The sequence below is a fragment of the Oryzias latipes genome, chromosome 22, assembly GCF_053564925.1.
Source record: "Oryzias latipes strain Hd-rR chromosome 22, Olatipes_Hd-rR_3.1".
Taxonomy (NCBI): Eukaryota; Metazoa; Chordata; class Actinopteri; order Beloniformes; family Adrianichthyidae; genus Oryzias; species Oryzias latipes.
In genome coordinates, this window is record NC_136258.1 from 30,868,788 (window position 1) to 30,895,254 (window position 26,467).

General features: G+C 43.0%; 1 protein-coding gene and 1 long non-coding RNA gene across 25 annotated transcripts; one reads left to right on the top strand and one right to left on the bottom strand.

The window, feature by feature from the left end:
* Positions 1–1,326: 1,326 nt before the first annotated feature.
* LOC105358128 (uncharacterized) lies at positions 1,327–16,446 on the bottom strand. 16 transcript variants are annotated; one of them, XR_013653319.1, is made up of 17 exons: positions 16,088–16,446; positions 15,192–15,822; positions 14,881–15,090; positions 13,913–14,700; positions 13,665–13,808; positions 13,315–13,455; positions 12,938–13,227; positions 12,545–12,632; positions 10,076–10,290; positions 9,811–9,994; positions 9,334–9,533; positions 9,046–9,226; positions 8,460–8,969; positions 8,207–8,384; positions 6,859–7,012; positions 3,399–3,556; positions 1,327–3,304 (listed from the first exon to the last, which is right to left on the bottom strand). XR_013653319.1 is itself a non-coding variant. In XM_078941310.1 (17 exons), the coding sequence occupies exons 10-12, from the start codon at positions 9,947–9,949 to the stop codon at positions 9,152–9,154; spliced, it is 303 nt and encodes a 100-aa protein (XP_078797436.1). In that variant the 5' UTR covers positions 9,950–9,994; positions 10,076–10,290; positions 12,545–12,632; positions 12,938–13,227; positions 13,315–13,455; positions 13,665–13,808; positions 13,913–14,700; positions 14,903–15,090; positions 15,187–15,763; positions 16,088–16,403; the 3' UTR covers positions 1,327–3,304; positions 3,399–3,556; positions 6,859–7,012; positions 8,207–8,384; positions 8,460–8,969; positions 9,046–9,151. The 16 variants fall into 16 exon arrangements, 3 of the variants coding, with proteins under 3 accessions (XP_078797436.1, XP_078797437.1, XP_078797438.1); XR_013653317.1 differs by having other exon boundaries at positions 13,913–14,729; positions 15,187–15,822; XR_013653316.1 differs by having other exon boundaries at positions 15,187–15,822; positions 16,088–16,445.
* Positions 16,447–16,957: 511 nt separating this feature from the next.
* LOC144989160 (uncharacterized) lies at positions 16,958–21,788 on the top strand. Of its 9 annotated transcripts, XR_013653329.1 has the most exons (11): positions 16,963–17,324; positions 17,437–17,569; positions 17,740–17,831; positions 17,915–18,289; positions 18,388–18,627; positions 18,740–18,834; positions 19,292–19,371; positions 19,863–20,057; positions 20,141–20,515; positions 20,614–20,853; positions 20,972–21,788. It is a non-coding gene; the product is annotated as an uncharacterized LOC144989160 (long non-coding RNA). The 9 variants fall into 9 exon arrangements; XR_013653328.1 differs by having other exon boundaries at positions 17,740–18,289; XR_013653327.1 differs by having other exon boundaries at positions 16,960–17,324; positions 20,141–21,788.
* Positions 21,789–26,467: the final 4,679 nt, after the last annotated feature.

Below are 26,467 nucleotides of genomic sequence, written 5' to 3' on the forward strand. Positions count from 1 at the left end.
CTGTCGCTTTGAGATTACTTTCCTTGTTGCATGTTCAAAAAAGTCGAGAAGAAGAAAACCACGGGATTCGGCCGGATTAAGTTTAACAAATTTATTCCCTAACAATATTTCTAAAAAGTAAAAGATAATAAAACAGATCGATCTGGGTGTCCAAAACAAAGGCCTGCAATACGCAAGAGGTTACATTCCGAAATCACATGCAGCTTGTCTGGAGACACAGGAAAATTCCTTGAGTTCAGACTTTTAAGCATGTGGTCAGAACATCCTCCCCAGGGAGCAAGATGCCGCCGAATCTCCGCCTCTGGTCGCTAGAGATTGGCTGACAGAGGAGCCCGCCTACTTCCTTCAGCCCATCACAGCATCTGGTCTCTGGGGGGAACCTCACAGATGGACACGGTACGGAATCCCCATGGGTGGCAGGAACTGTCACCGCAGGAAGTCGATCCTAGAGCTTTGTTCTTCACACGTGAATGGACGCCTGGAGTGGTTCCCACAGCTACAGTACCAGAGATAGTTAATTTATGGCCCATGTCAGACCTACAACCAAATGGCCTTAGAAGATCAAAGACTGTTTTCTCCTGAAGGGGGGGGTTGAGATTGTAGCTGCATTCCTGAAACCTCTCACATATGCAACTATAGGAAGCAACTTCAGAGTTGAAAGGATGTTAAAGCACACACTTCAGCAAATGACTTATCTTCAATGTAATAAAAATTTAAGACTGACAACCCTAATGAAATTACCAAAAAATATAGATTCCTTGAGTTTTTATAGGGCCTTATGAGTAGGGATGGGTGTCGTTAAAGTTTTAACGGTACTATTACTCTTATTGATACTGCTTATCGATATGGTATTTTAACGACACTCTTATCGATTCTTTGAGGATGAAAAATAAATAACAAATTAAGAACATAAAGTGTTGTATTTCCTCATTATGGAACAATATTGTTTTTTTCACAAAACATTTTACTTTATACATGAAAATGTTCAATACAAACCTGGACTGCACGTGGATGTGTTAGACCAGGGGTCAGCAACCTGAACCTCTCAAAGCGACATTTGGATCACTGAGATGAAAGCTCAGGGAGCCTCAACCTAGATGTGTTAGAAAAAATATTTTTACCGATATATCACGATAGTTTAGGGGTGTGTATTGGCAAGAGTCTGGCGATACGATACGTATCCCGATATTTTTTTAGAAATGACTTCGAAAAAACTCAACCTGAATTTTAATGTCTTCCACTGTAATAAAATGGTCAAATTCAGTTTAATGATCACAATGTTAAGCACTGCAATTGTATCTCATATATAAGTTGCGTTTGCCAAAGCAAATTCATAATGCTTTTATTTTGGTAAGTTAAAATAAAGAAAGGGAACAGTCAACATCGTCTGATTTAAAAAAAACTTTTTCAGTGTAAAAAAAAACAAAGAATGAATGAGCCTTAACCAATAAGTTTTTATTGGGTATTTAAAATGCTGTTTATTTTCAGCATTAATGTAGCTTCTCTCAGATAATATATCTGATTATTTCCAGAAACAATAAGGTGTGATGATGAGGCAGAATGACAGAACGAAGAAAAGTTGCTTTAATGTGACATAAAAGAGGCTTTGTTTACAAATCCTCTCTGTTGCACCTTTGCAGCCACGCTTCTCACACACTGAAGTAACTGGTAACGCTGATCATCACAATGTCAGCCATTTTTAAAGCGTTGTAAACATCCCTCTGATCCATAAGGTCCCTAAACTAGAATCCATTGCTTTGAGGTTCTGCAGAACTTTAGCCCGCATTGCTAGCATGTTTAAATCTCATTTTACTATGCACAATGACAATAAAGCCATTCTATTCTATGTTAGCAGATGCTAAGCGCATTAGCCTATTAGCTGCTGCCGTGTTTCATTGTCCATCTTATTTATCTGAGCCGCTAAAAAGCACAGCAATCCACGTTTTCGTATCTTACTGGCAGCAACATGGCTCAGAGTTTCTGTCTGGTATCCATTTCAAGTAAAAACTACATAGTTCAAGTCTCATAACAACAGAACAAGCTGCCTCTGGCTGCAGTCTTCCTGTTGTCTTGTGTTGTGTTCAGCTGCTCAAAGAGGCTCCGTGTTCTCTGCTGCCAACTAGCGGTCGGAGGGTGAAGTGGACAACAAGAGTCAGACGCTGAAGGACGCTCATAAATAATTAAATAAATATCGATCTGGCAGCATTTTGAATCGATACAAGTATTGCCAAATGACGTATTGCGATATATTGCCGAATGGATTATTTTTACACCCTTACGATAGTTCAATAATTCAAAATTCTGTCAGGATATACAGTATATTTCATTCTTTATTGGAATTATTTTTATTCTTTATGAGTTTGATATTTCCTTTGATCTTTTGTCCATTTTCCACAACCATAGACTTTTCTGTCTGTCAAACACTCAGATGAGTGAGATGATGGAAACAAATTCACTTTGATGCAGACTCCTGTCTATTTATTTTCTTTCAATCCAGTAAACCCAATAAATAATATTAATTTTATTGATGACAACTATTTTTTATTAGGAATCAGCTGTTAGTTTGGTGCGGGTCTGGAATCATAAGCGTTGAGTCTACAACCCGCCCCCGCCTAGAATAGTGGGGGCGCCCTGACACAAATCTAATTATTTTTTCCCGGAAATTGGGGGTCTTAGTCTAGGGAGATAAAAGGATTTGTTTTTCGTTTTTGGGCGCTCACATGTCCACTATGAGTCCCCTATGTCCCCCACTGACCGTCTTTCCAGAAAAACATTCCATCCCATAACAGACTCTGGTCAGCGTTCACAGCTGCAGACACGCCCCCTCCTCGCGTTCACGCTGCTCTCTTCCTCCTGCCCGTTCTGACGGTGTTAAAGGCACCACGGATATGTGGGTGGGTGGGTGGGGGGACATTCTGTGTCCCCCATGTCTATGCCTTCGAGCATAGGTGACCGGTCCCCCTCTCTCGGTCTTTCTTTGGAGATGAGTCACTAACCCATTGAGTTCAGTACCATGTGGATCCACCTTTTGCAGCGATTACAGCTTCAACTCTTCTGGGAATGTTGTCCACAAGGTTGAGGAGGGTTTGTGACCTTTCTTCCAAAAGGTCATTGGTGAGGTCACACACTGATGTTGGTGGAGAAGGCCTGGTGTTCTATGGAGTTCAGGTCAGGACTGTGTGCAGGCCAGTCCAGGTCATCACACCAGACTTTGTCCTCCATGTATTCATGGACTTTGTTGGAAGAGGAAGGGATCCAGTCCACACTGCAGCACCTGGCAGATGGAGCCCCACCCTGGAAGATTCTTAGAGGCAGAAACACACGACAGTGAAAATGAAAAACACAAACGTCCTGAAAATATCATTTCCTACCAATAAAAAGAGAACAGCAGAGTGTACCTGTCCTCTGGAGCTGGAACAGTGTTTGCTGAGGATGGTGCTGATCTGTGGGTCCTGGATCGAACGTCTGTGTGTAGCGTTTGACCCAATTGTTCAAATCCCACATCCTCACTCTGGAAAAGTCGACTCTGAAAATCCAGCAGCTGAAGGTTCAGGTGCTTCATCACATGATGAGTGGAAAAATACACACATTTCAGGTGAGTCTAAACATTTTCTGTCACTGATTCCTGCTGAAAAAACAAAACAAGAATTTTAGAATTAGATTGGGTATTTAAAACAAGCCCAAAAAGTACTTTGAACCTTGCTCCGTGTACATCTAGATACTTTTAAGAAGCTTCTTAACAATAAAAACTAATAAAAGTAAACTTGGAATTTTTGATTCAGGAAAAATCTTTTTTTTTTTTTAAATCCTGTATTCAATCAGTCTTAGTTTTATATCACAAAAACCAAACCTAAGAACAAATGTAACCGACCGCTAGTTCCATCTTCGGCACAATATGGCCGAAGGTGCAGATGGTGGTTCAGCTTGCTCTCCTGCTGCTTTAGCACATCAACCTAGACTCAAGCCTGAGGTTTACAGAACTGTGGATGGCAAAACAATTGTGGAGGATGAACTCTTACATTTCCTTGCTGTAAAAAGCAGAACTTTAAGTCTGGAGGAAATTGTGTTACTAGTTGCAAACACCTTTGACTCTGAATGGATTGAGGCCTCCAAGAGAGTGCTGTTTGAGCTCTGCCCGACAACGCAGCGAAATATAACGCACAAAGGAGCGCAAAAAGACGTGAATAATTTGAAAAGTTGTCTGAAAGTCTTAAATGAATGTGGGGAAAGTATTCCGCGATATGTATCGCATTACTTGGAGGACTTGCCACCTGTTACATTTACGAGTCTGGATGTTTGCGGCCTGCTGAGGAGAGTGGATAGGTTACATGCTGACGTCAGCGCTATGGGATGCGCGCTACAGCTTCAAGTGGATGAGTGTGCTGATCTTCGTGCAATCACCACTGACGTGAATCATCTGGTGTATAGTTTGGAAACGGAAATGGCTCACGGCAGTGATCAGCGTGTCTTTGGTGCTGGCCTGGGGGCTAAAGGAGGTGGATCAACGTCAGCGACCCCGCAGGCCCCTAGAGCTACCGGTGCGGCGAAAAGTGGGTGTGTCGGTGAGCAGGATGGGAATCCCCACTCTTCGACGCAACACCTGCCCCTTCAAAGTTCTCTGCACGTTCCTCCGCCCAAGGATGGAGAAATGTTGGAGAAATCCCTGTCCTCGGAATACACAGGGATACATCCGGATCCCCGAAATGGAGCGACGTTGTAAAAAAAGGCAAAAGGCAAATGAAGAACAAAAAGGTCCAATGAACAGCCGCACCCGGAGTTAAAAAACCGGGTAAAAATATAATCGTGGGCACCGGAGCAGCAGAGAATATCCGTATGGTCACCACAAAAATGGTGAGTGTTTTTGCTTCAAAATTCTCTCCAGATCTTGATCCAGAGACATTATCGGATTATCTCAAGAGGCAACTTGGCCGGGAGGTGATGTGCCAGAGGCTGAACACTGTTAATAGATATGCATCCTTCAAAGTCTCAGCTGAGTGCAATAATGTGGCTGACATGTATAACCCAGAAATCTGGCCAGCTGGTACTTATGTGCGGCGATTCTTTGAACCACGTAAAGTTGGTGTCACTGGTTTAAACAACGCGCTTCCAAGCAAGCTGAGGGGTGGGGCTTCACCTCCTAGTAGCGCAGCAGTGCCTTAAAGCTGAACTTATGGATTTAAGAGTACTCTCCTACAACTGTCGTGGCCTGCGTTTGGGTCAGAGTGCAGAGGACCGATCCCACAGAGTTGTTGTAGACCAACTGTTGGAAAAATGTGATGTGCTTTGTTTACAAGAGACCTTTTTAACAAAGCAGGACTTGGAGGGATTAAACTCAATACATGAAAATTTCCATGGGGCTGGGGAGTCCACGAGGGATATTTGTGATGGAATAATTATAGGTCGGATATCTGGGGGAATAGCCATCCTCTGGGATAAAAGACTTGATTCCTCCACTCAAAAAAAGGAAATTACCAGCCAATTAAAATAACGAAAAACTAACTTGTCATTTCAACCAGAAAATTTTATGTTTGTAAATCTTACGTGAATGGATCATGTCGATTGTACATAAAAATAATCCATTTAAAAGTTACTAATTTCAATCATGTTGATCCAACATGATACCATTAAATTGGATGCATTAGTAATCGCAAGGAATTGTGGGATACCATTTTATTTGTCTATCTGGGCAGATTGGGGTCTAAGTGTGAGTTTTTGTCCCTGGGTTTTTTTGTCTAGCTGTTTTACTCTGTTTTAACTAGTGATTTAAACTGTTATGTTTATTTATTTTTTTGCACCATGAGTTAAAGTTTGGTAGAGGATGATGACCAACCCCCCTCTGTGGCATATTGTTAATGTTCCAATACTAAAGTCAGAGTTTGCTGCATTTGAGCTCCTGTCATGTGATGTGGGACTTTGCTGGGTAATTCATGTCTTTGATGTGAAAATTAAAAGACCCATTGGTTGTAACTTTGGAACAACGTATCAATTACAGATAAATAAATAAAATTAAGGAAAAAATAGAAATTTAAGATAAATAAACTTAATTTACTTAGGTGTGACCAATTGAAGTGATTCAACTAAATTGGATCAACTTTTTTCTTTTTAGAGTTAGCAACAATGTCAATTTAAAGTTGGGTGAAACTGCTCTATTTAAATTGAATCAACATAAATTTATTAGTTTGAACCTAAATACATTAAGTTGAGCCAACCTAAATACATTAAGTAGGACCAACATGATTCATTTTTGTTCAAGTAACGCAATCTAATCATGTGGAAATCCTTTCCATAAATTTTTTATGTTCATTCAAAGTGAACGTTTTTTGAATGTGTATAAATATCATTAGGCTGGAAGTGGACTGGTGTATACCTATACACTTAACACAGAATGGCAAGGAATGTGTCATCCTTAATGTGTACACCCCCTATGAGTGTCATCAAAATGAAACCGAGTTTCTTAATAGGCTTAAAGGTCTTCATGAAATAAATACGCCATGGTGAAAAACTGTAACATGAAATAAAACAAAGCTACTTTGGAAAATATTGATTTTGAAATCCAAGGTTCTGAAAAAAGAAGTAAAATTATAATAATATTTGACATGAATAAAACGAATATTTTAAAATGCTTTTTTTAAATAATCAACAGGTTTTTAAAGCAAAATGAAATATATTGAATAATATAATGGCTAATTTAAAATCAGTGTGCAGGTTTTTCACCATTTCATGGTCTTTTTATATATTCATGAGAGATTTATTGGTTGACTGTGTATTTGCATGAGGTCACATTTATTTATTTAATCAAATATTTATTTATTTAATTATGAACAGTATAGGACTCCATAGACATGCATATATCAGTACATTTATGTTAATGTCTTGGCCATGGTTTTCCGATGTCCCACAAGGGTTGTACAATAGTGACAGGTCTGAGAGGACAAACCACAGAGGGAACAACTCCAACAGTTTCCTGCTCTCCCTGGTTTAAGTTAGACTGTCGTCCAATATCCACAGCATCCTGCACACAAAGAAAAAAATGTATTTAAGACAGTTAAAATGTGTTAAAACACACACCTTAAATGACACTCAGTAGCTGCATATTGTGAGAGTTAAGTTCCTGTGTTAACCTGCAATCTTCAAGGTTGAGAATAAAATGGTTTTGGAATACAGTTCAGAATCAGAAAAACTTTATTGATCCCACCCGTGGGAAATTTGCTCTGGTACCTCAAATAAAAATTGTGTTTCTGAATCATAATTTTACTTTTATTTATTTTTTAAAATGGGGATTAACTTGAGCCCAAACTAGGAAAGGTGTCACTTTCTTGCAGCAATGTGTTGCTTTGTTGTTCAATTCATCTGTAATCCCTAAGGAAATATTGAGAAACCTTATATATACATGAATGTACTTCTTAAAAAATATTGAGAAACCTTGTAGGTTATAACATATTTGATTAACCCTAGTGACAATCCACGGGCAATTATTCCCAGGTTGACATGACCGATCCTGACAATGTGGTAAAAAAAAAAAAAAGGAAAAAAAAAAAAATCGACTTTGTTTAATCCATAAAAGTCATGAAAAGAGCTGGAAACCCCGCTAGCATTGAGCTAGCTAGCATGCTAACACGGGAGGACAATGGTGATAGTTTGTCATGCAACATCTAACTTTCTAACATCTTTTTTCACTAGCAGCTACTGGGGGAGCTCCTCATCTGATTGTGCTGGCGTCCTCTGGTTAAATAAAGTACAAGTTTGATCGTTTAATATAGTAAAAGATATGAAAAACATGAAAACTTACCGGCACATTCTAAACTGGACTGTTGACATAAGACTCTGTGTTATTCGGCAGCCAATGAGCTTCTGGATATCAGGGATGCCCCGCCTCCCCTCCCCTTGACTGACATGACACTGTTTTTACGTGTCGACAGGTTTTAGAATCAAAACCGCAAAAAATAAAAGAGCAACTCAAAAAATAAAAGCGCAACTCAAAAAGATAATTTCAAAATAAAACTGCAACTCAAAAACAGGATTTCAGAATGGCGAGAAAACAAATCGGCAGCTAAGAAATAGGATTGTGCTTTGGGGAAAGGCTTTTGGTTGCAAATTGTGGGTTTTGGTTCTCAATTTATGCATTTTGATTCGCAGATTTGGGGTTTTGATGCGCGGTTTTACTGTTTTGATGCGCAATACTTTAGGCGCTAATTTGACACCATACCTGTCCTGCTCTATTTAGAGGGAGAATCCATTTGAAGTTTGGCCCAGATGTGGATGTGGTGCCTCATCCATTTTTTCCCTTGGAGCTGGAAGGTCGCTTGCAGCTACAGCAACTGGCTCGGGTGGAGTCAATGAGTGTCCTCGGCCTCATTTCTTGGTTTTTCTGCCGCCGCTGAAACCTGAAATGAATCAAAGGTATTATGATAATGTTGGAAAAGTCTGTGAAATAGAAGAAAATAACGAGCTGTGCTCACCACTGAAGGAGTTTCCTCTGATTGAGCTCAAACAGCTGGATCATGGATCCATCAGCCTCTGCACCACATCCCGGATATGCTAGTAATCCGTGAGGGTTTTGGACCACCTCCAACCTTTTTGGTGGGAGTCTCATGTAATCTGCTAAGCTTGATGCATACAGCCTCAACATGTTGTGAATTTGGGCTATACAAATAAAACTCAATTGAACCAAGAGGCTGGTGCTTGGCCACTGAGCTGGACCCCAGGATGTCCACTGAGACACCTTTTGACACTTTCCACTCCTGGTGTCACCCCGGAGCGTTTTGGTGCCTTAAAGCGGCCGTGTGTAAGTTGAGGCTGGTGCCGGGGCTGGTAGTTGACCCGCTCTTTATCCACATCCAGGAGAGCCGTCCATGATCCAATGACCTCTGTAACTTGTGGGTCAGTGAGGTAAGGAGTCCCACCGAGTAAGAAGCCAGATCCTTGACTTTGTCCCAGCCAGCTATGCCATCGGGTCCAACAACAGCCCACTAATAAATGCAAAAGAATGTTAGGAATGAGACTGAAATGAAAGGACGGCCCTTTAAACAGATTAAAACGTCTCACCTCTGCCTCGTCTGAAGGGCTGCTTTCAGTCTCAGTTGGCTGTGACTCCAGGTGCGGTCGTGGCTGAGGTGAAGATGAGGGGCTGGCAACAACATCAAGGTGGGGGTCATCTAACACTGGGACAGTCTTGGAAGTCCTGCTCATCGACTCTCTCCAGCAGCCTGTCCTCCTCTTCAGGGGTCTGGAGCATGGAGCACCCACACAAAGTAAAAAAAAGCTCTTAGTGCTGTCGTGACATTAGGAGCTAAATAGATCAATTGCAGAATAACTAATGTATATATTTCTTACCCGTTTATGCTCCAGGAGGACGATAACTCTCATCCCAGGGCTTCCAAGCTCTGCTTGGCTGAGTTGCTCCACGGCCTCTCTCATTGTAGTTTCAAATAACTGGAAGGAGGAATTTCCTTTGACAGCGTCCTCCATCCCTTCATCATTCCAACGCACCAAACCCTCAAGGAGATATGGCTGGAAATGTGCGACAGTGGCTCCTGAGTGAAACAAACAGGGTTTCATAAGTCATGTTCACACAGAAAGTTTTTTGAATTCTTACAAAAGGTGAAAATTGTCACCACATCAGTATGTAAGCTAGATCAGCTTTTGTGAGTGTTACATGTCAATCATTGTAGGTTATGGGAAGCATTCCAGCATCTTCACTCAGTGAGAAAATGACAAAATACCACGTTGACTTGATTTATTCATATCATAAAGAACACAGGTTTAAGTGACAGATAACTGCTTTGCCATCCCGTCTCTGCTGACGCTCACAGCATCTCCTCATCAGCTCAGTCATGTCCTGCTCCAGCTCCTTCTGAAGAAGACCTTTGACCCGCCTCACTTCAGTTAGCTGTTGGAATCTGATCTTGTTCTTTACTTCACCTCTTCTCTTCTGGAGGAGACGGATCATCTAAGTGAAGACCTCCTCACTCTCCTCCACCTGCTGTTGAAGCAGCTGTGAGATGAGACAGTGTTATGTTCTTCCACAGAGCAGAGAGAACAGATTGTGATCAGTGTGACAGAACATCCTCATCACCTCATCATGACTGGAGGAGCAGATGTTCTCCTGCAGGTTCTTGGAGGGTCCCACCAGCTTGTGTTTCTTCAATGCAGCTGCTTTCAAATGAGGCTGAAGGTGTTCCTCCCAGGAAGGAGAAAGGCAGGTCAGACAGGACTTCAGGGCGTGTCGTTTATTCCAGTGCAGACGTCACAGACCACATCTGCTCCGCATCTCTAAGCAGCTTGAAGTTCCTGTGACCACAGTGGTACATATTAGTCAGAAGTTTAAGACCCACGGGACAGTAGCCAACCTCCCTGGACGAAGAGGAACATTGATGACAAATTGAGGAGACGGATAGTTGGAACTGTATCCAAAGAGCCCAGAACAACCTCCAAAGACATTAAAGGTGAACTCCTAGATCAAGGTTGTTGACGACCAAGGAGGAACCACTGTTGAAAGGAAATCATCAAAAAGCCAGACTGAAATTTGCAAAAATGCATGTAGACAAGCCACAAAGCTTCTGGGAAAATGATGAGACCAAACTGGAGCTTTTTGGTAAGTAACATCAGCTCTATGTTGGTAGACTCAAAAATGAAGCATCCAACCAAAAGAACACTGTCCCTACTGTGAAACATGGAGGAGGATCAGTTCTGTTTGGGGCTGTCTGGAAGGTTGAAGGAAATCTCCAGATGATCAAGGCATTCTGGGTTTTAATGTGCTGCCTAGTGTCAGAAAGCTTGGTCTCAGTCGCAGGTCATGGGTCTTCCAACAGGACAAGGATCCACAACACAGCCAGAAACCCCAAGAACGGCTCAGAGAAAAGTGTTGGACCATTCTGAAGTGGATCCTATGAGCCCAGACCTGAATCCCATTGAACATCATTGGAAGGAGCTGAAACATGACATTTGGAGAAGACACCATCAAACCTGAGACAACTGGAGCAGTTTGCTGATGAGGAGGGGGCCAACATACCTGTGGACAGGTGCAGAAGGCTCATTGACAAATACAGAAACAGTTTCATTGCAGTGATTGCTTCAAAAGGTTGTGGGTCCCATCATTTTTGTCCAGCCCTATTTCATTAGTTTGTTTTTCAAATAATTCTGTTAATCAACTCAAAAGTAATGGCTGATTGTGATTATTTAACTTTCAATAAATTTTAATTTATTGTTACTTTTGAACGTTTCAAGTCATTTCAATGAGCATTGAGGACTTTCTTTAACTGGGGGGAACCAGCTATTTTGTTCACCACTTTTGGCACCATCTAGTGGACAAAAAATGTACTACACTCAGAGTGAACAAAGCGAATAAATATGTAAATCTTTAAATTACGGAGCCCGTGTCCTGACATTAAGATATAAAAATATATCTTGTTCCCACAGATTATTATCTCGTTCGCACGAAATACTATTCCGTTCCCACAAGATACTATTGCGTTCCCTCGAAATGATTAACTCGTGCGAACGCAATAATTATGTCGTTCGAACGCAATAATTTATCCGTTCGAATGCAATAATTATTCGGGCGGCCGTGGTGCAGCGGTAGGGCGGTCGACCCATGATCGTAAGATTACAGGTTCGATTCCCGCCTTGCACGTCCATGAGTCGAAGTGTCCTTGGGCAAGACACTGAACCCCACCTTGCCTCTGGTGGTAGGCGGGCGCCTGTGTTTGGCAGCGGAGCGACCACCAGTGTGTGAATGTGAACTACAATATCAGCTGTCTGTCAACCGACCAGCCAGTTGCCCAAATGCCGGCATACATCAAAGAGCTCTGCGGCGGCGCTAGTAGTAGCCTAGCAGGAGCTATCGAATGACAAAGCAGCCTAGTTATCATAAATCTATTGATATTTTTCTTATATTCATTGAGACGGTAATAAAGTGATCATTTTTGTTTTTCATGTTCCTTTTTTGAACGAATATGGGTCACAGAGACACGGAAGTTACCGCTGAAAGCGGCTTTTGCTGGCGTACAGAGAGCATATCCGCGTGAATGACTTATGACGTGAATAATTATTGCGTTCGAACGGATTAATTATTGCGTTCGAACGACATAATTATTGGGTTCGCACGAGTTAATCATTTCGAGGGAACGGAATAGTATTTTGAGGGAACGCAATAGTATTTGTGCGAACGAGATAATCTGTGGGAACAAGATATATTTTTATATCTTAATGTCAGGACACGGGCTCCGTATTAAATATATCTGTTAATATAAATGTATTTGTAAATACTTGTAAATAAAAATTGTTAAAATTATTTCTGGAAGATCCTGCTACTTTGTTCTCCTCAGAACAAGGACAGAACTTTAGACAAGAAAGCATCCACAAAGACCTTCATGCAGCAACAAACTACATCAGGTTTCTCACTCCAGGCCACTGCAGAGCAGGAAACCTGCAGCATCAGAATTTATCTGCCACCAGCTGCTGAGGAACTTTGCAGAGCATCTCTGTGATGTACTCACATGTACACTATAGTACCAAAAGTATACGCTCACCTACCTTGACTCACATAAACTGAAGTGTCGTCCCCCACTAACCCATCCAGTTCAGACTGTGTGCAGGTCAGTCCAGGTCATCCACCAGACTGTCCTCCATGTCTTCATGGACCGTGTTGGAAGAGGCAAGGCAAGGCAAGGCAAGTTTATTTGTATAGCACAATTCATACACAAAGTAATTCAAGGTGCTTCACAAAACAGAAGAATGCATTAAAAGCACAATACATCATAGAAATAATCAACATAAAATTTACTTTAAAAGAAAAGAAAAAATTTGAAAAGTGATTTAAAAATAAAGGAAGGAAAGGAAAGAAAAGTGCAGATAGGACCTTTCAGTCATATACACGGCTAAACAGAAATGTTTTAAGTCTAGATTTGAACATGAACACAGAAGAGGCCTGTCTTACGCCTTCAGGGAGGCTGTTCCAGATTTTAGCTGCAGAATATTGAAACGCTGATTCCCCTTGTTTAGTTTTGACTCTGGGAATCAACAGGAGGCCGGCCCCTGAGGTCCTCAGAGTACGAGATGGTTCATATGGCACTAACATGTCAGAGATGTACTTTGGTGCTCGGCCATGGAGAGACTTGTACACAAGCAGAGCTGCTTTGAAGTCTATTCTTTGAGGTACAGACGTGAAGAGGAAGGGATGCAGTCCAAACTGCAGCACCTAGCAGATGGAGCCCCCCCTTGAAGATTCTTAGAGACAGAAACACACATCATGAAAAACAGAAACCTCCTCCAAATATCATTTCCTATCGATGAACAGAGAACAGCAGAGTGTACCTGTCCTCTGGAGCTGGAACAATGTTTGCTGAGGATGGAGCTGAATGTCTGTGTGTAGCGTCTAGACCAAATGTTCAAATCCTGCATCCTCAGTCTGGAAAAGTCGACTCTGAGAATCCAGCAGCTGCAGGTTCATGATGACTGGAAAAGACAAACACATTTATCAAATTTCAGGTGTGTCTAAACATTTTTCTGTCACTGATTCCTGCTAAAAAAAACAACAAGAATGTTAGAACTACATTAGGTATTTAAAAAAAGCCCCAAAATGTACTTTGAACCTAAAGTGGGATTTTTTGATTCAGGAAAAAACTTTTTTGTAACATGTTACAAATGTAAATTATCAACTTTACAAAGGAAGTTTCTTCAGTCTGAATCTTCTGATCAGTCAGCTCAGACTCAGCCGTGTGTTTGATGAGGAGCTCAGCAGACACATCCAGAGATTTCAGGCATCAAACCCTGAAGGAGATATGGCTGGAAATGTGCGTCACTGGCTCCTGAGTGAAACAAACAGGGTTTCAAAAGTCTCTGAACCATATGAAAGGAAATGTTAGAAATGTTTACAGAAAGGTTAGGAATCCAGATGTTCAGCACACATTACCTGGTAGAAAACGGTTCAGGTGGAGGTCGACCCACAGGGACAGCTGTAGCAAGACAGCTCCACGCCTCCTCTCTTTAGTGTTCCCGTCTTCACGTAGAGTGGGACGTCCTCGGATGGTGGTTTGGCTGTTCCTTCCAAATCTGTTGGATCCGTTCCTGGTCCAAGGGTGTCCTTCCCATCTGCACCGTCGATGGATGAGTGCTCCAATCAATGCTGCAGTCTCCTCCACTCCCCTGGTCCTCCTCCCACAGTGGAGTGGACTGTCCTTCTGGAAACATGGCCACTTTTCTTTGAGGGCCTCCTTGGCACAGCAAAGAAAAGTGGCCACATCTTCTGGATCCCACTCAAAAATGCACGCAGACAGACCCGTAGAGCGGATGAGCCTCTGTCGTGACACCTGCAGAAAATTGCCGCATGAAATGCCAGATGTCCAGGCGCACCTCAAGCTCATCCCACTCTGAAAATGGGGTCTTCACCAGAGACTGGCCGCATCTGCTGCAGCAGTCTCTGTCCACGTACATCACTTTTGGGGACAAAAACAAATGACCACATTTTCTGTGGCGTCCACAAGAAGATGTCTGGTGAGGCGGGAGGCTGAGTGTGAACCAGAGCGGGCTGAGGAGGATGCCACCAAAGCTTTAGCCGCGACACAAGTTCTGCTTTGCCGGTTCTTTCCATCTTTGCAATCCACTGGTGCTGAAAGCGAGGCAGTTGTTCTTTCCAGTGGACTGGAAGCTCCAGCGCTGACTTTGCTGCTGCCACAGATGGAGAGGGACCAGGACAGGCCTCTGAGGAAACAGAAGAATGACTCTTCCAGCTGCCATTTCATAAATGACATAAATGACAGTGGAGAACAGAGAGAGGATCAAAGAAATGAGACTATAAACTAGGCTTTTTGGCAAACAAACTGTATTGTTAAAATGCTTCTAAATGTGTTTTTGATTCAAAAAAACTGTATCCTTTATTACCCAGACTACAACACAGACGCACTTAGCTGTGCTTCACATTGTGCTGCAGCAAGAAGCAGCTCCTCGTCATGGAAGTGTCTAGAGGAAATGAGAAACATATTACTCTAAGAAACACACACAGACAAACTTAATCCCCAGCAGTCAAAAGCTGCCTTTGGGCCAAATGTTTGGCTGGAGGTTCTCCTCCTCTGGGAGGAGGCACTACAGGATCTAAAAAAGAGCAAATGGACATTTTTAGCATATTGCTGAATGGATGGATGCACGTGGAATTGCTCTGAGAACAAATAAATATGCATGTATACTCACGGTGCTTAGCTGGTGATGTGAGTTTTTTAATAAGATAAGAAGTAGGGATATTTTTGCCAAGTCCTAAGAGTGCCTTCACAGCTGCAGTCTGCTGGACGCCGGTCCGGATCTGATTGGTCTTTTCCTTTATTGTGGATCTGTAGCGCCTTGCGGCCGTCATCTGCTGCCTCACGCATCACCAGCGACAGGCTCTTGTCATCAGTTCAGCACATGCCTCCACATTTGTAGCTGGATCCTCATCGTCAGGGTCATTCAGAATGGCGTCTTTCAATCCCTGTATTCAAAGGTGATCCAACAACTTGGTTTCCCATAGTTCATCTCATCTCCATGGAACAGAAGCGGGGACCAGCGGATTGTATCAGCTGTTCGTCTGCTCATGGTGTCAACTTCCTCACTAAAGTGGAAAACACACTTCATGGTCTCAGGCGTCTCCTGGGCCCAGAACCTGTTAGCAGGTTGGTAGCTGCACTGTGGTGCTGTGATGCTGGAACTGGCTGGAGTTTTCTGCTCTGCGTTGTGTTCCAGTGAATAGAAGACCACGCTTGGATGCTGCTGAGTCAATCAATGTCTTTCAATCCTGGTTAACAGAAAACAAAATTCACAATGCTGTCCAGAGTTTCTTCTGTGTTTTTCCCCCTTAACAATTGAAAAATGCACAAAAAGAAATAAAGAAGAGTTAACTTAAACATCAAAGAAAAATGTCACGAACCTCAACTAGCTCCCACGAAACAGTGCAAATGTGCAAATATAGAGCGACAAAAAATAAATAAAACCACACAAACTACGTAAAATTGACACCACACAATTCCCGACTTTGTGAGTTATGATTGCAACAAACTAACAAACAATTGACAGAAAACTAAAACTAGTTAGGGCGAACACACGCAGATTCACGTCTTACCTCGGACACAGCTTGCAGCAGTCTGAGCGCGCATGCTCATTAGCACCAGCTAGCGTGCTTGTGGTGAGTTCAAGTACCCTCAGACCGATTAATACTCTGGTGCAAACTTACGATGGATTTGGCGGAATTAAACGTATACTAACCTAACACTTGTTACACTGCGTGGCACCTGGACTACCGTGTCAACTTTTAACTTTGATAAATTTCTCCAAATTCAAACAATTCCTCTTTCTCTGACTTCACGCTCAGCCAACAACGCAGCTGGGAGTGATTGCCTCATTTGTTTAGACACTCCCATAATGAATAATAAAGAGGGCGCCCGCAGCTCTGTCCAAACTCTGGGTCCTTACAATATAAAATAAACGTCTTAATGCCAATGAATAAAAAGTTCGGTCTGCAAAAACGGTTTTTTTTTAACAAACTTTATTGCATATCTTGCCGTTTTACAAATATACAGTTTCAGGCTTCCATTAAAAAACTGTTCCAGACGGGATTCGATCCCCAAACCTCTATATTCGCAACCCAATGCTTTTATCGCTAGACCATCACATCTACACGCTGATGCTGTGGAATATTTATCAGTAAGGACAACGTTGTTACAGGGTGGAACCACTGGGACGAACTGTGTAGCGGAAATGCACTAAATAATACTAATAAGAGCACGTTTAGAAGACAATCTAGCTCCACGTCGGAGCTCTGTTTGTTTACAAAGGACCACATAAAATATTTTTCAATGGTAGTATCATAATTTGTCCAGATCACTGACACGTCATCTGACCAACGGACATTACATAATGTGACTTATACCGGAACTTCTTTTTTGGCGAGTATTTTTGCGCAAGAAGGCGTGGCTATCCAAACTTCAAACGGATTGGTCCTCGAAGAGCGCATGGTCACGTGCTCAACACACCTGCTCATAAATTTGTTTGGGTGCAGGTGCACTGGTTTGGACTCAGTTCATTTTTGATTTGTTTGATGTGTGTTATTATTATTATTTATCTAATTATTTAGTCTTTGTTTAAACATACCAACTTATTCTTTTTATATTTCAGGTGTTTAGGCTTTTTATGCATTAACTTATCTTAAGTTTTTATATTTTAACAGTTTTTATATTTTAACGTTTGTTAAAAAGTGTTTGTGATGCACAAACATTTTCAATTGTTGAAAACAAAGGCTTCCAGAAAGCAAGAACTTGATGCTGCATTGGTGGATATTTCCTAAGAATTCTCCTAAGAAGGTAATACACTATTAACGTTATTTTATTAGTAGCCATTGCTGATTGCATTAGATTTATAGGTATGTCTTTCAGTTTAAATGAATCATTTTTATTCTTTCCATTTCTTTTTTAGGTGCAATGTTTGATTCACAAACGTGAATTGGCATTTAATGACAGTACATCCTCCATGATGAAACATCTCCGCTCCGTTCATCATTTTGAAACTCCGCAGTTGGCAAACCAAACCTTCAATCCTCCTCATGTCGGTAAGAATAATAATATAAATATATAACAAATGGCACTTGTTACAGGGGGTTAAACAGATGGCTCAGTGGTACATTTAGAGGCATGTGCAACCTCAGTTCATGAGTTTGATGCTCAACTCGTATGATTTATTTTTTATTTTTTTAAACTTAATATGATGGATGTTTTTCAGTGTCCAGAAAGCAAGAACTTCATTCTGCATTGGTGGATATGATTGTAATGGATGCACACCCATTTTCAATGGTTGGAGACAAGGGCTTCAAGGTAAGGTGGCTAATGTTATATAGCATTTACCTTATTTATGCTTTTGTGTACATAATAAGCTGTATTTTATTTGTCACCATTAGGCTTTTGTCAACCTTTTGGACCACTCCTACATAATTCCTAATAGGAAGGCCTTGAGGACAATGGTGGAGGAAAAGTACAAAGCCTAAAAGGAGAAGGCCTTAGCTGTGGTCAGCAGGACCTCTGCTGTCAGCCTGAGAGCAGACATGTGGACATCAATTAACATGGATGCTTACTTGGCTGTAACATGCCATTTTATCACCGAGGAGGTAGGTATCCCCTGCTTTAATTTATGTATCTCAGTTTGGTTTTGTTCATTCTAGGTGGAGCTGGCCTCTTTGGTCTTGGGGGTTCTTAAGTTTCTCCAAACCCACACTGCAGCTCACTTGACTTAGGCCAAAAATCTCCTCATGGAAGAATGGGGAATTAAAGGAAAGGTGCGTGCCAGTTCAATAAAGTACAAGATCATTCATCAATATGGCCTCCCACTACCTAATGTACACGATTTGTGAACATGTTGTAATCTTTCTTCCAGGTGACAGGCCTTGTTACAGACTGTGCTCCCAACATGGTTGCATGTGCTTATATACATTACTACTTCGGCACATAATGTGTTTTGCACATATGCTTCATTTGGTGGTGAAAAACCCCTGAACTAGAGGACATCCAAAGTAAGGGGCGTAGGATTGTTGGTCTTGCTAAATCCAGCACCACAGCGAAGGAGAAGCTGTCAGAGATACAGCTGGCCAGACCAGAGCACAAATTGATTCAAGAGGTGATTACTATTTTTCTTTTAACTAAGATTTTACATTTGTTTGCAGTGATGGTTGTTGTGTTTTCTTCTCTCCTTAAAACGTGCTTGTCGTCTTGTCTATGGTGGAAATGAGATGGAACAGCACATTTAATGTTAGGGGGCAGCTCTGGCCACCCTCAATACGGACCTTCCTCCTCTTGTTGGATCTTCTCCAAAGCTGGCGAAATAGTAAGCAAAAAATACAAAACGGGATGAAGCCCAGCACAGTGGAGAAAATACAGTTTTAAATAAAACATCTATCCCACCCAGTCATTTTAGATAGACCCTGGTTCACAAGCACTCATTCTCACTTTATAGTTGGCAGTCACAATGTAACACAAGCACTTCTCACAAATCTTCAAACATTATCTTTATATTTTAATTCCGCACTGAAGTGTTACAAGGGCAACAGGCTTAGTGGAGTAGATGATATACGTCCAGTCCGCCACCAGATGCCGCTGTTCTGTGTGGTTTCAAATCCCCAAATGCTTCATCCATTTTTCTGGCACATTTACATGAAGCCCCATGAGCGCTTCACAGGGCTTCGATTTTCTTCCCTAATTTTTATGCATTAATTTATCTGAAGTTTTTATATTTCAGCTGTTTTTCTATTTTCACTTTTTTAATGATCACGTTTACATTTCAGACTGTTTGAGAGTGTTTGTCACGCTTGGCAGGGTGTCTGTCTATGCTGACTTCCGGGCCAACAGGAGGTTCTCTCTTAAGGTTTTTTTTTTAAAATCATTCCTCTTTTACTTGTGTTTGTTTTTGTGTATTTTATTAGGAGCTGCTTATTATTTTATTTAAACTTTTTTGCAATGGTGCATCCTTGTTTGTTTTTTATATACAGCACCTTGAGCTGTTTTCTTAACATGAAATGTGCTATATAAATAAAAGTATTTTGAATTTTGAAATTCTTTATGCAGTTATGATTTTTCTTGCTGGAGCACAGCTTAAATATGGGTGTATTCTAATTCTGCTTTACTTGTACAAAACCCACTAAATTTTTAGTGGGTTTTGCTCTAAATATTTCCGAAATTTGTTATGGAGTTATAACTTTTCTTGCTAAAGCAAAGGTTAAATGCAGTGAGTTGGAAATCCTGGTGACAGCGCCGTGGTGGATTGCCGGTCCGGATAGCCGCACATCGTCAATCTAGCAGATCCCCCTCCTGCGAGATGCGGGGCTGAGCTTACTGTAGTGTCCTTTTCATCCCCAGATCTCTGCTTCTCCACCTTTTGTGGCTGGCCATCTGCAATCCCAAATCTGACACCAGGCAGGTCCCTCGTGAAAAAAAGCAAGCATGCAAGGATGTTTTTCAATGTCCAGAAAGCAAGAACGTCATTCTGCATTGGTGGATATGATTGTAATGGATGCACACCCATTTTCAATGGTTGGAGACAAGGGCTTCAAGGTAAGGTGGCTAATGTTATATAGCATTTACCTTATTTATGCTTTTGTGTACATAATAAGCTGTATTTTATTTGTCACCATTAGGCTTTTGTCAACCTTTTGGACCACTCCTACATAATTCCTAATAGGAAGGCCTTGAGGACAATGGTGGAGGAAAAGTACAAAGCCTAAAAGGAGAAGGCCTTAGCTGTGGTCAGCAGGACCTCTGCTGTCAGCCTGAGAGCAGACATGTGGACATCAATTAACATGGATGCTTACTTGGCTGTAACATGCCATTTTATCACCGAGGAGGTAGGTATCCCCTGCTTTAATTTATGTATCTCAGTTTGGTTTTGTTCATTCTAGGTGGAGCTGGCCTCTTTGGTCTTGGGGGTTCTTAAGTTTCTCCAAACCCACACTGCAGCTCAATTGACTTAGGCCAAAAATCTCCTCATGGAAGAATGGGGAATTAAAGGAAAGGTGCGTGCCAGTTCAATAAAGTACAAGATCATTCATCAATATGGCCTCCCACTACCTAATGTACACGATTTGTGAACATGTTGTAATCTTTCTTCCAGGTGACAGGCCTTGTTACAGACTGTGCTCCCAACATGGTTGCATGTGCTTATATACATTACTACTTCGGCACATAATGTGTTTTGCACATATGCTTCATTTGGTGGTGAAAAACCCCTGAACTAGAGGACATCCAAAGTAAGGGGCGTAGGATTGTTGGTCTTGCTAAATCCAGCACCACAGCGAAGGAGAAGCTGTCAGAGATACAGCTGGCCAGACCAGAGCACAAATTGATTCAAGAGGTGATTACTATTTTTCTTTTTCTTTTAACTAAGATTTTACATTTGTTTGCAGTGATGGTTGTTGTGTTTTCTTCTCTCCTTAAAACGTGCTTGTCGTCTTGTCTGTGGTGGAAATGAGATGGAACAGCACATTTAATGTTAGGGGGCAGCTCTGGCCACACTCAATACGGACCTTCCTCCTCTTGTTGGATCTTCTCCAAAGCTGGCGAAATAGTAAGCAAAAAATACAAAACGGGATGAAGCCCAGCACAGTGGAGAAAATACAGTTTTAAATAAAACATCTATCCCACCCAGTCATTTTAGATAGACCCCGGTTCACAAGCACTCATTCTCACTTTATAGTTGGCAGTCACAATGTAACACAAGCACTTCTCACAAATCTTCAAACATTATCTTTATATTTTAATTCCGCACTGAAGTGTTACAAGGGCAACAGGCTTAGTGGAGTAGATGATATACGTCCAGTCCGCCACCAGATGCCGCTGTTCTGTGTGGTTTCCAATCCCCTAATGTTTCATCCATTTTTCTGGCACATTTACATGAAGCCCCATGAGCGCTTCACAGGGCTTCGATTTTCTTCCCTAATTTTTATGCATTAATTTATCTGAAGTTTTTATATTTCAGCTGTTTTTCTATTTTCACTTTTTTAATGATCACGTTTACATTTCAGACTGTTTGAGAGTGTTTGTCACGCTTGGCAGGGTGTCTGTCTATGCTGACTTCCGGGCCAACAGGAGGTTCTCTCTTAAGGTTTTTTTTTTTAAATCATTCCTCTTTTACTTGTGTTTGTTTTTGTGTATTTTATTAGGAGCTGCTTATTATTTTATTTAAACTTTTTTGCAACGGTGCATCCTTGTTTGTTTTTTATATACAGCACCTTGAGCTGTTTTCTTAACATGAAAGGTGCTATATAAATAAAAGTATTTTGAATTTTGAAATTCTTTATGCAGTTGTGATTTTTCTTGCTGGAGCACAGCTTAAATATGGGTGTATTCTAATTCTGCTTTACTTGTACAAAACCCACTAAATTTTTAGTGGCTTTCCCTCCCCATCACAGAGAGGGGAGGGCACTGAGAGGGTTGGGGAGGGGGGGACAGATATTATGGCGGGGGGGGGGGGGGGGGGGGTTGTAGTGCGTAGGGTTTTAGGGGGGTGGCTGTGGCTGTGGGTGCGTGGCGATCCCTGGGTTGCTAGGGTCGCATGCCTGGGCTGGCTTGCGGGGACGGGGCGCCGGTCGGGTGGTGGCCAGCTCATGGGTTCCGGGGGCCCTGGCTTCGTCCCTGGCCTTTGTCTCGGTGTCCGGCGCCCGGTGGCCCCCATGGCTGCCGCCTGGTACGGCTAAGCGCTTCTGTCTTGTGGCCTGGGGGCTGGACACTGGGTTCGCTTGTGCCTCTGGGCATTGGGGGGGCCCCTGTAGGGGGACCCTCTCTGTGCCTGGCTGGTGGGGTGGGCGGTCCCCTCCTCCTCCCCTCCCGGGCTGCCTGGGTCCGGATGCTGGGGGGGCTTCTGGCCTGGGGGGCTCTCCTCCCCTCTCCTGGTCTGGCTGGTCTGGCTGGGTAGGATCTGGCTCCCTTTATGAACACACGGTTCACGTCGGCAGCATGCATGTATCTCCACCCCCACGTGCACGTGCACACTGCCACACTGCTCCCTGTCTGCTTCATCCCTCCTCCTTACCTACAGTGTATTGATGGACAGTTTTTTTTTCGCTCATCTTAGTGTCAGATTTTCACCTTTGATGTAACATTCGTCTTTCCAGCAGAACTGGTATAATTGTTACAGCTTAAATTAATAACTTAGTCAAATCAGTGCTTGTATCCCCCACCTTTTCACCTTTCTTCCTTTTACTCTCTTCCACCCTCCCCTCACATTCTTCCCCTCTCCCTCCCCACACACACTAAATGTAACAAATAAATAAAAAATAATACGACAAAAAGGGGTTTATACAAATCTACACTCTAGTTTCTTGAAGCTATATAACCTCTTTTTGTGATAGTAAAACCTGTCCAACACAAAAAGCCTTCAGCTCTAATCTGTTTGCTCAGCTGTTGGACAGAACAAGTTAAAAGAAAAAAAAAAAAAAAAAAAAAAAAAAGGAAGTGCAGCTCCTTCAATGGGTCAACTTCTACACTACTTCAGGAAGATCTTCAACCTGTAAGTTCTATTTTTCTTGGTTTGGCCGCTGTGCCGATGTTTTCGTCTTACTACATAGTTTACTAAATGGTTTCCTAAAAATATTTGGGGCAAATAAGACTAAATTTTTATTCTGTTTTGCTCTAAATATTTCCAAAATTCGTTATGACTTTTCTTGCTGAAGCTTAAATGTGGCTGTATTCTAATTCCGCTTTACTTCCCAGAATTCCTTGCCTGAAATCCGGCACCTGTTCAGGAAAATGAACTTGACCTCAAGCACAAAAAGAACAGAACAAAGAGGTTACTGGTGTATCACTGCGTCCAATCAGGAACCTGAAAGATGGCAGAGCTTGGCGGTTTTGGAAGTGCAGCTCCTTCAATGGGTCAACTTCTACACTACTTCAGGACGATCTTCAACCTGTAAGTTCTCCATTTCTTGGTTTGGCCGTTGTGCCGAAGTTTTTGTCTTTCTCTTTAGTTGACTAAATGTTTTCCTAAACATATTTGGGGCAAAAAAGACTCAATTTTTAGTCTGTTTTGCACTAAATATTTCCAAAATTTGTTATGACTATTTTCGCTGAAGCAGAGTTTCTAATCTACTCTATTCTATTCAGCCAGTGCATCAAGCCTGGACTGGGACCTGGGAAGTGACTTTTTGGCATCCGATTCGCCGTCCATGATGAGCAGCAGACTACGTGGACAGCAAGAGCGGGAGGACAGAATGGTTTCTGCGGTGAGTCGGAAATCAAAGCTTTTCCCTTTCCCACTCACTCAGGCTCGGGTCGTCCGTCGTGCGGTTTATCCTCCAAGGAAGAGGGGGTGGAATCGGGTGCCCCCCCAGTGCAGCAGACCTGGCCAAGGGCCTGGGAAGTGACTTTTCGGTGTCTGATTCGGCCTCCATGATGTGCAGCAGATTTCGTCGACAGCAAGAGCGGAAGGATGGCATCGTTTCAGCGGTTCAACGTCTGGAAGCCTCTATCCCCAACTTGCAGCACCTTTCTGGTTGGCGGCGGACTGCCAGAACACTGAGATGGGCGGAGGCTGGATGGGCATGCCGCCCGGTCCCACTGCCGCCTACCCAGGCCTTGGAAGCCTGCACGACAATGGACAGGGCGCGGTCCAACCTCTACGAACGGATGACTGGACCGCTCTGGCTGAGGCTTGACGTGTCTCCAGAGACTTGTTGTCGGCGATTCCGGTCTGTTGGGGTACCATCCGGGAAGAGGCTGGCGGGGGCGTATAGCCGACTGAAGGGCCTTTGCCCTTGCTGGATCCGACCAGAGTGACGCACCGAAGAGCAGTTCAGAAGGGTCGTCCTCATGGAGCAGCTGCCGTATGTGCTTTCATCCGACGTACGGACGTTGGTGGAGGAGCACGACCCAGAGGTAGGCCTTGCTGATTCCCGGCTTTCCCTCTAGAGCCTCAATGTCAGATGAGGGGCTTTTGTTGAGCTGTCTGGTGGGGATCGATGTGGTGACACCTCCGTGGTGGATTCCCCATCCGGATTGCCGCACATCCTCAATCTCGCAGATCCCCCTCCTGCGAGATTGACGATGTAGTGCGATCCAGACCGGCAATCTGCCACCGAGCTGGCACCACGTCCATCCCAACCAGACAGCTCCACAGAGGCATTTCGTCCAACGTTGATGCACTGCGGGGCCAGCCAAGCATCAGCGGGGCCACCATCTGGCTCGAGCTCCTCCACTAATGTCCCTACGTCGGATGAAAGTACATGCGGCAGCTGCTCCATGACGACGACCCTTCTGATCTACTCTTCGCTGCGTCGCTTCGGTCAGATCCAGCAACGGCAAAAACCCTAAAGTCGGCTACACGCTCTGGCCAGCCTCTCCCCAGATAGCACCCCAACAGAACAGAACCGTCGACAAGTCTCTGGCCACATGTCGAGCCTCACTCGGAGTGGTCCATTCATCCCTTCGCAGACGTGGGCCGGCCCCTTGTCCATTGTCGTGCAGATCTCCAATGCCCAGGTAGGCAGCATTGGGACTGGGCGGCATGCCCATCCAGCCTCCGGCCATTTTTGTGTTCTGGAAGTCCGCCGCCAACCAGAGAGAAGCTGTAAGTTGGGGATAGATGCTTCCAAACCTTGAACCGCTGAAACGATGCTGTCCTCTCGCTCTTGCTGTCATTGAAATCTGCTGCTCATCATGGACGCCGAATCGGACCTGGAAAATCACTTCCCGGGCCCTTGGCCACGTCTGCTGCACTGGGGGGGGTACCCGGATCCAACTTGGAGGATGAACCTAACAACGGAGCGGCTGAGCCTGATGTAGTGTCTTTGTCCTTCTCATCCCCAGACGTCTACTTCTCCACCTTTTTTGTGGCTGGTCCTCTGCAATCCTAGTTTTGACACAATGCTGGTCCTTCAGGGAAATGAAGCAAGCAGAGGAGCCAAGGTGAGAGCGTTTCCTTTTTTATTCAAAAACGAGAGCATTTTGATTGCGAATTTCATTATCAATGCAATTTCTTAGCGAATTTCCTTTTCATCGCATTTTCATTGTGAATTTCCTTTTCATCGCATTATATTTTCATATTCAATTCGTTTTTATTATGAATTTTTTTCAATGTATTTTCAGTGCAAATTTAATGTTTAATGCATGTTCAGGGCGAATATCATTTTCGTTGCATTTTAATTGCGGATGTCATTTGTAAAGTGGTTGCATTGAAAATCTTATTTGCATCGCGTTTGCTGGCAAATTTCATTTGCGTTGAAATGCCTAAATGTGGCTGTATTCTAATTCTGCTTTACTTCCCAGAATTCCTTGCCTGAAATCCAGCACCTGTTAAGGAAAATGAACTGGACCTCAAGCACACAAAGAACAGAACACAGAGGTTACTGGTGTATCACTGCGTCCAATCAGGAACCTGAAAGATGGCAGAGCTTGGCGGTTTTGGAAGTGCAGCTCCTTCAATGGGTCAACTTCTACACTACTTCAGGACGATCTTACACCTGTAAGTTCTCCATTTCTTGGTTTGGCCACTGTGCCGAAGTTTTTGTCTTTCTCTTTAGTTGACTAAATGTTTTCCTAAAAATATTTGGGGCAAAAAAGACTAAATTTTTAGTCTGTTTTGCACTAAATATTTCCAAAATTTGTTATGACTATTTTCGCTGAAGCAGAGTTTCTAATCTACTCTATTCTATTCAGCTAGTGCATCAAGCCTGGACTGGGACCTGGGAAGTGACTTTTTGGCATCCGATTCGCCGTCCATGATGAGCAGCAGACTACGTGGACAGCAAGAGCGGGAGGACAGAATGGTTTCTGCGGTGAGTCGGAAATCGAAGCTTTTCCCTTTCCCACTCACTCAGGCTCGGGTCGTCCGTCGTGCGGTTTATCCTCCAAGGAAGAGGGGGTGGAATCGGGTGCCCCCCCAGTGCAGCAGACCTGGCCAAGGGCCTGGGAAGTGACTTTTCGGTGTCTGATTCGGCCTCCATGATGTGCAGCAGATTTCGTCGACAGCAAGA

Bases quoted from the DNA above. Each gene is read 5' to 3' on its own strand.
- LOC105358128 (XM_078941310.1), bottom strand. From the start codon at position 9,949: ATGATCCGTCTCCTCCAGAAGAGAAGAG. The intron at 9,534-9,921 runs GTGAAGTAAAGA...TGTTTCACTCAG, and splicing joins TCTCCTCCAGAAGAGAAGAG to GAGCCACTGTCGCACATTTC. The intron at 9,227-9,333 runs GTAAGAAATATA...TCCATGCTCCAG, and splicing joins TCCTCCTGGAGCATAAACGG to ACCCCTGAAGAGGAGGACAG.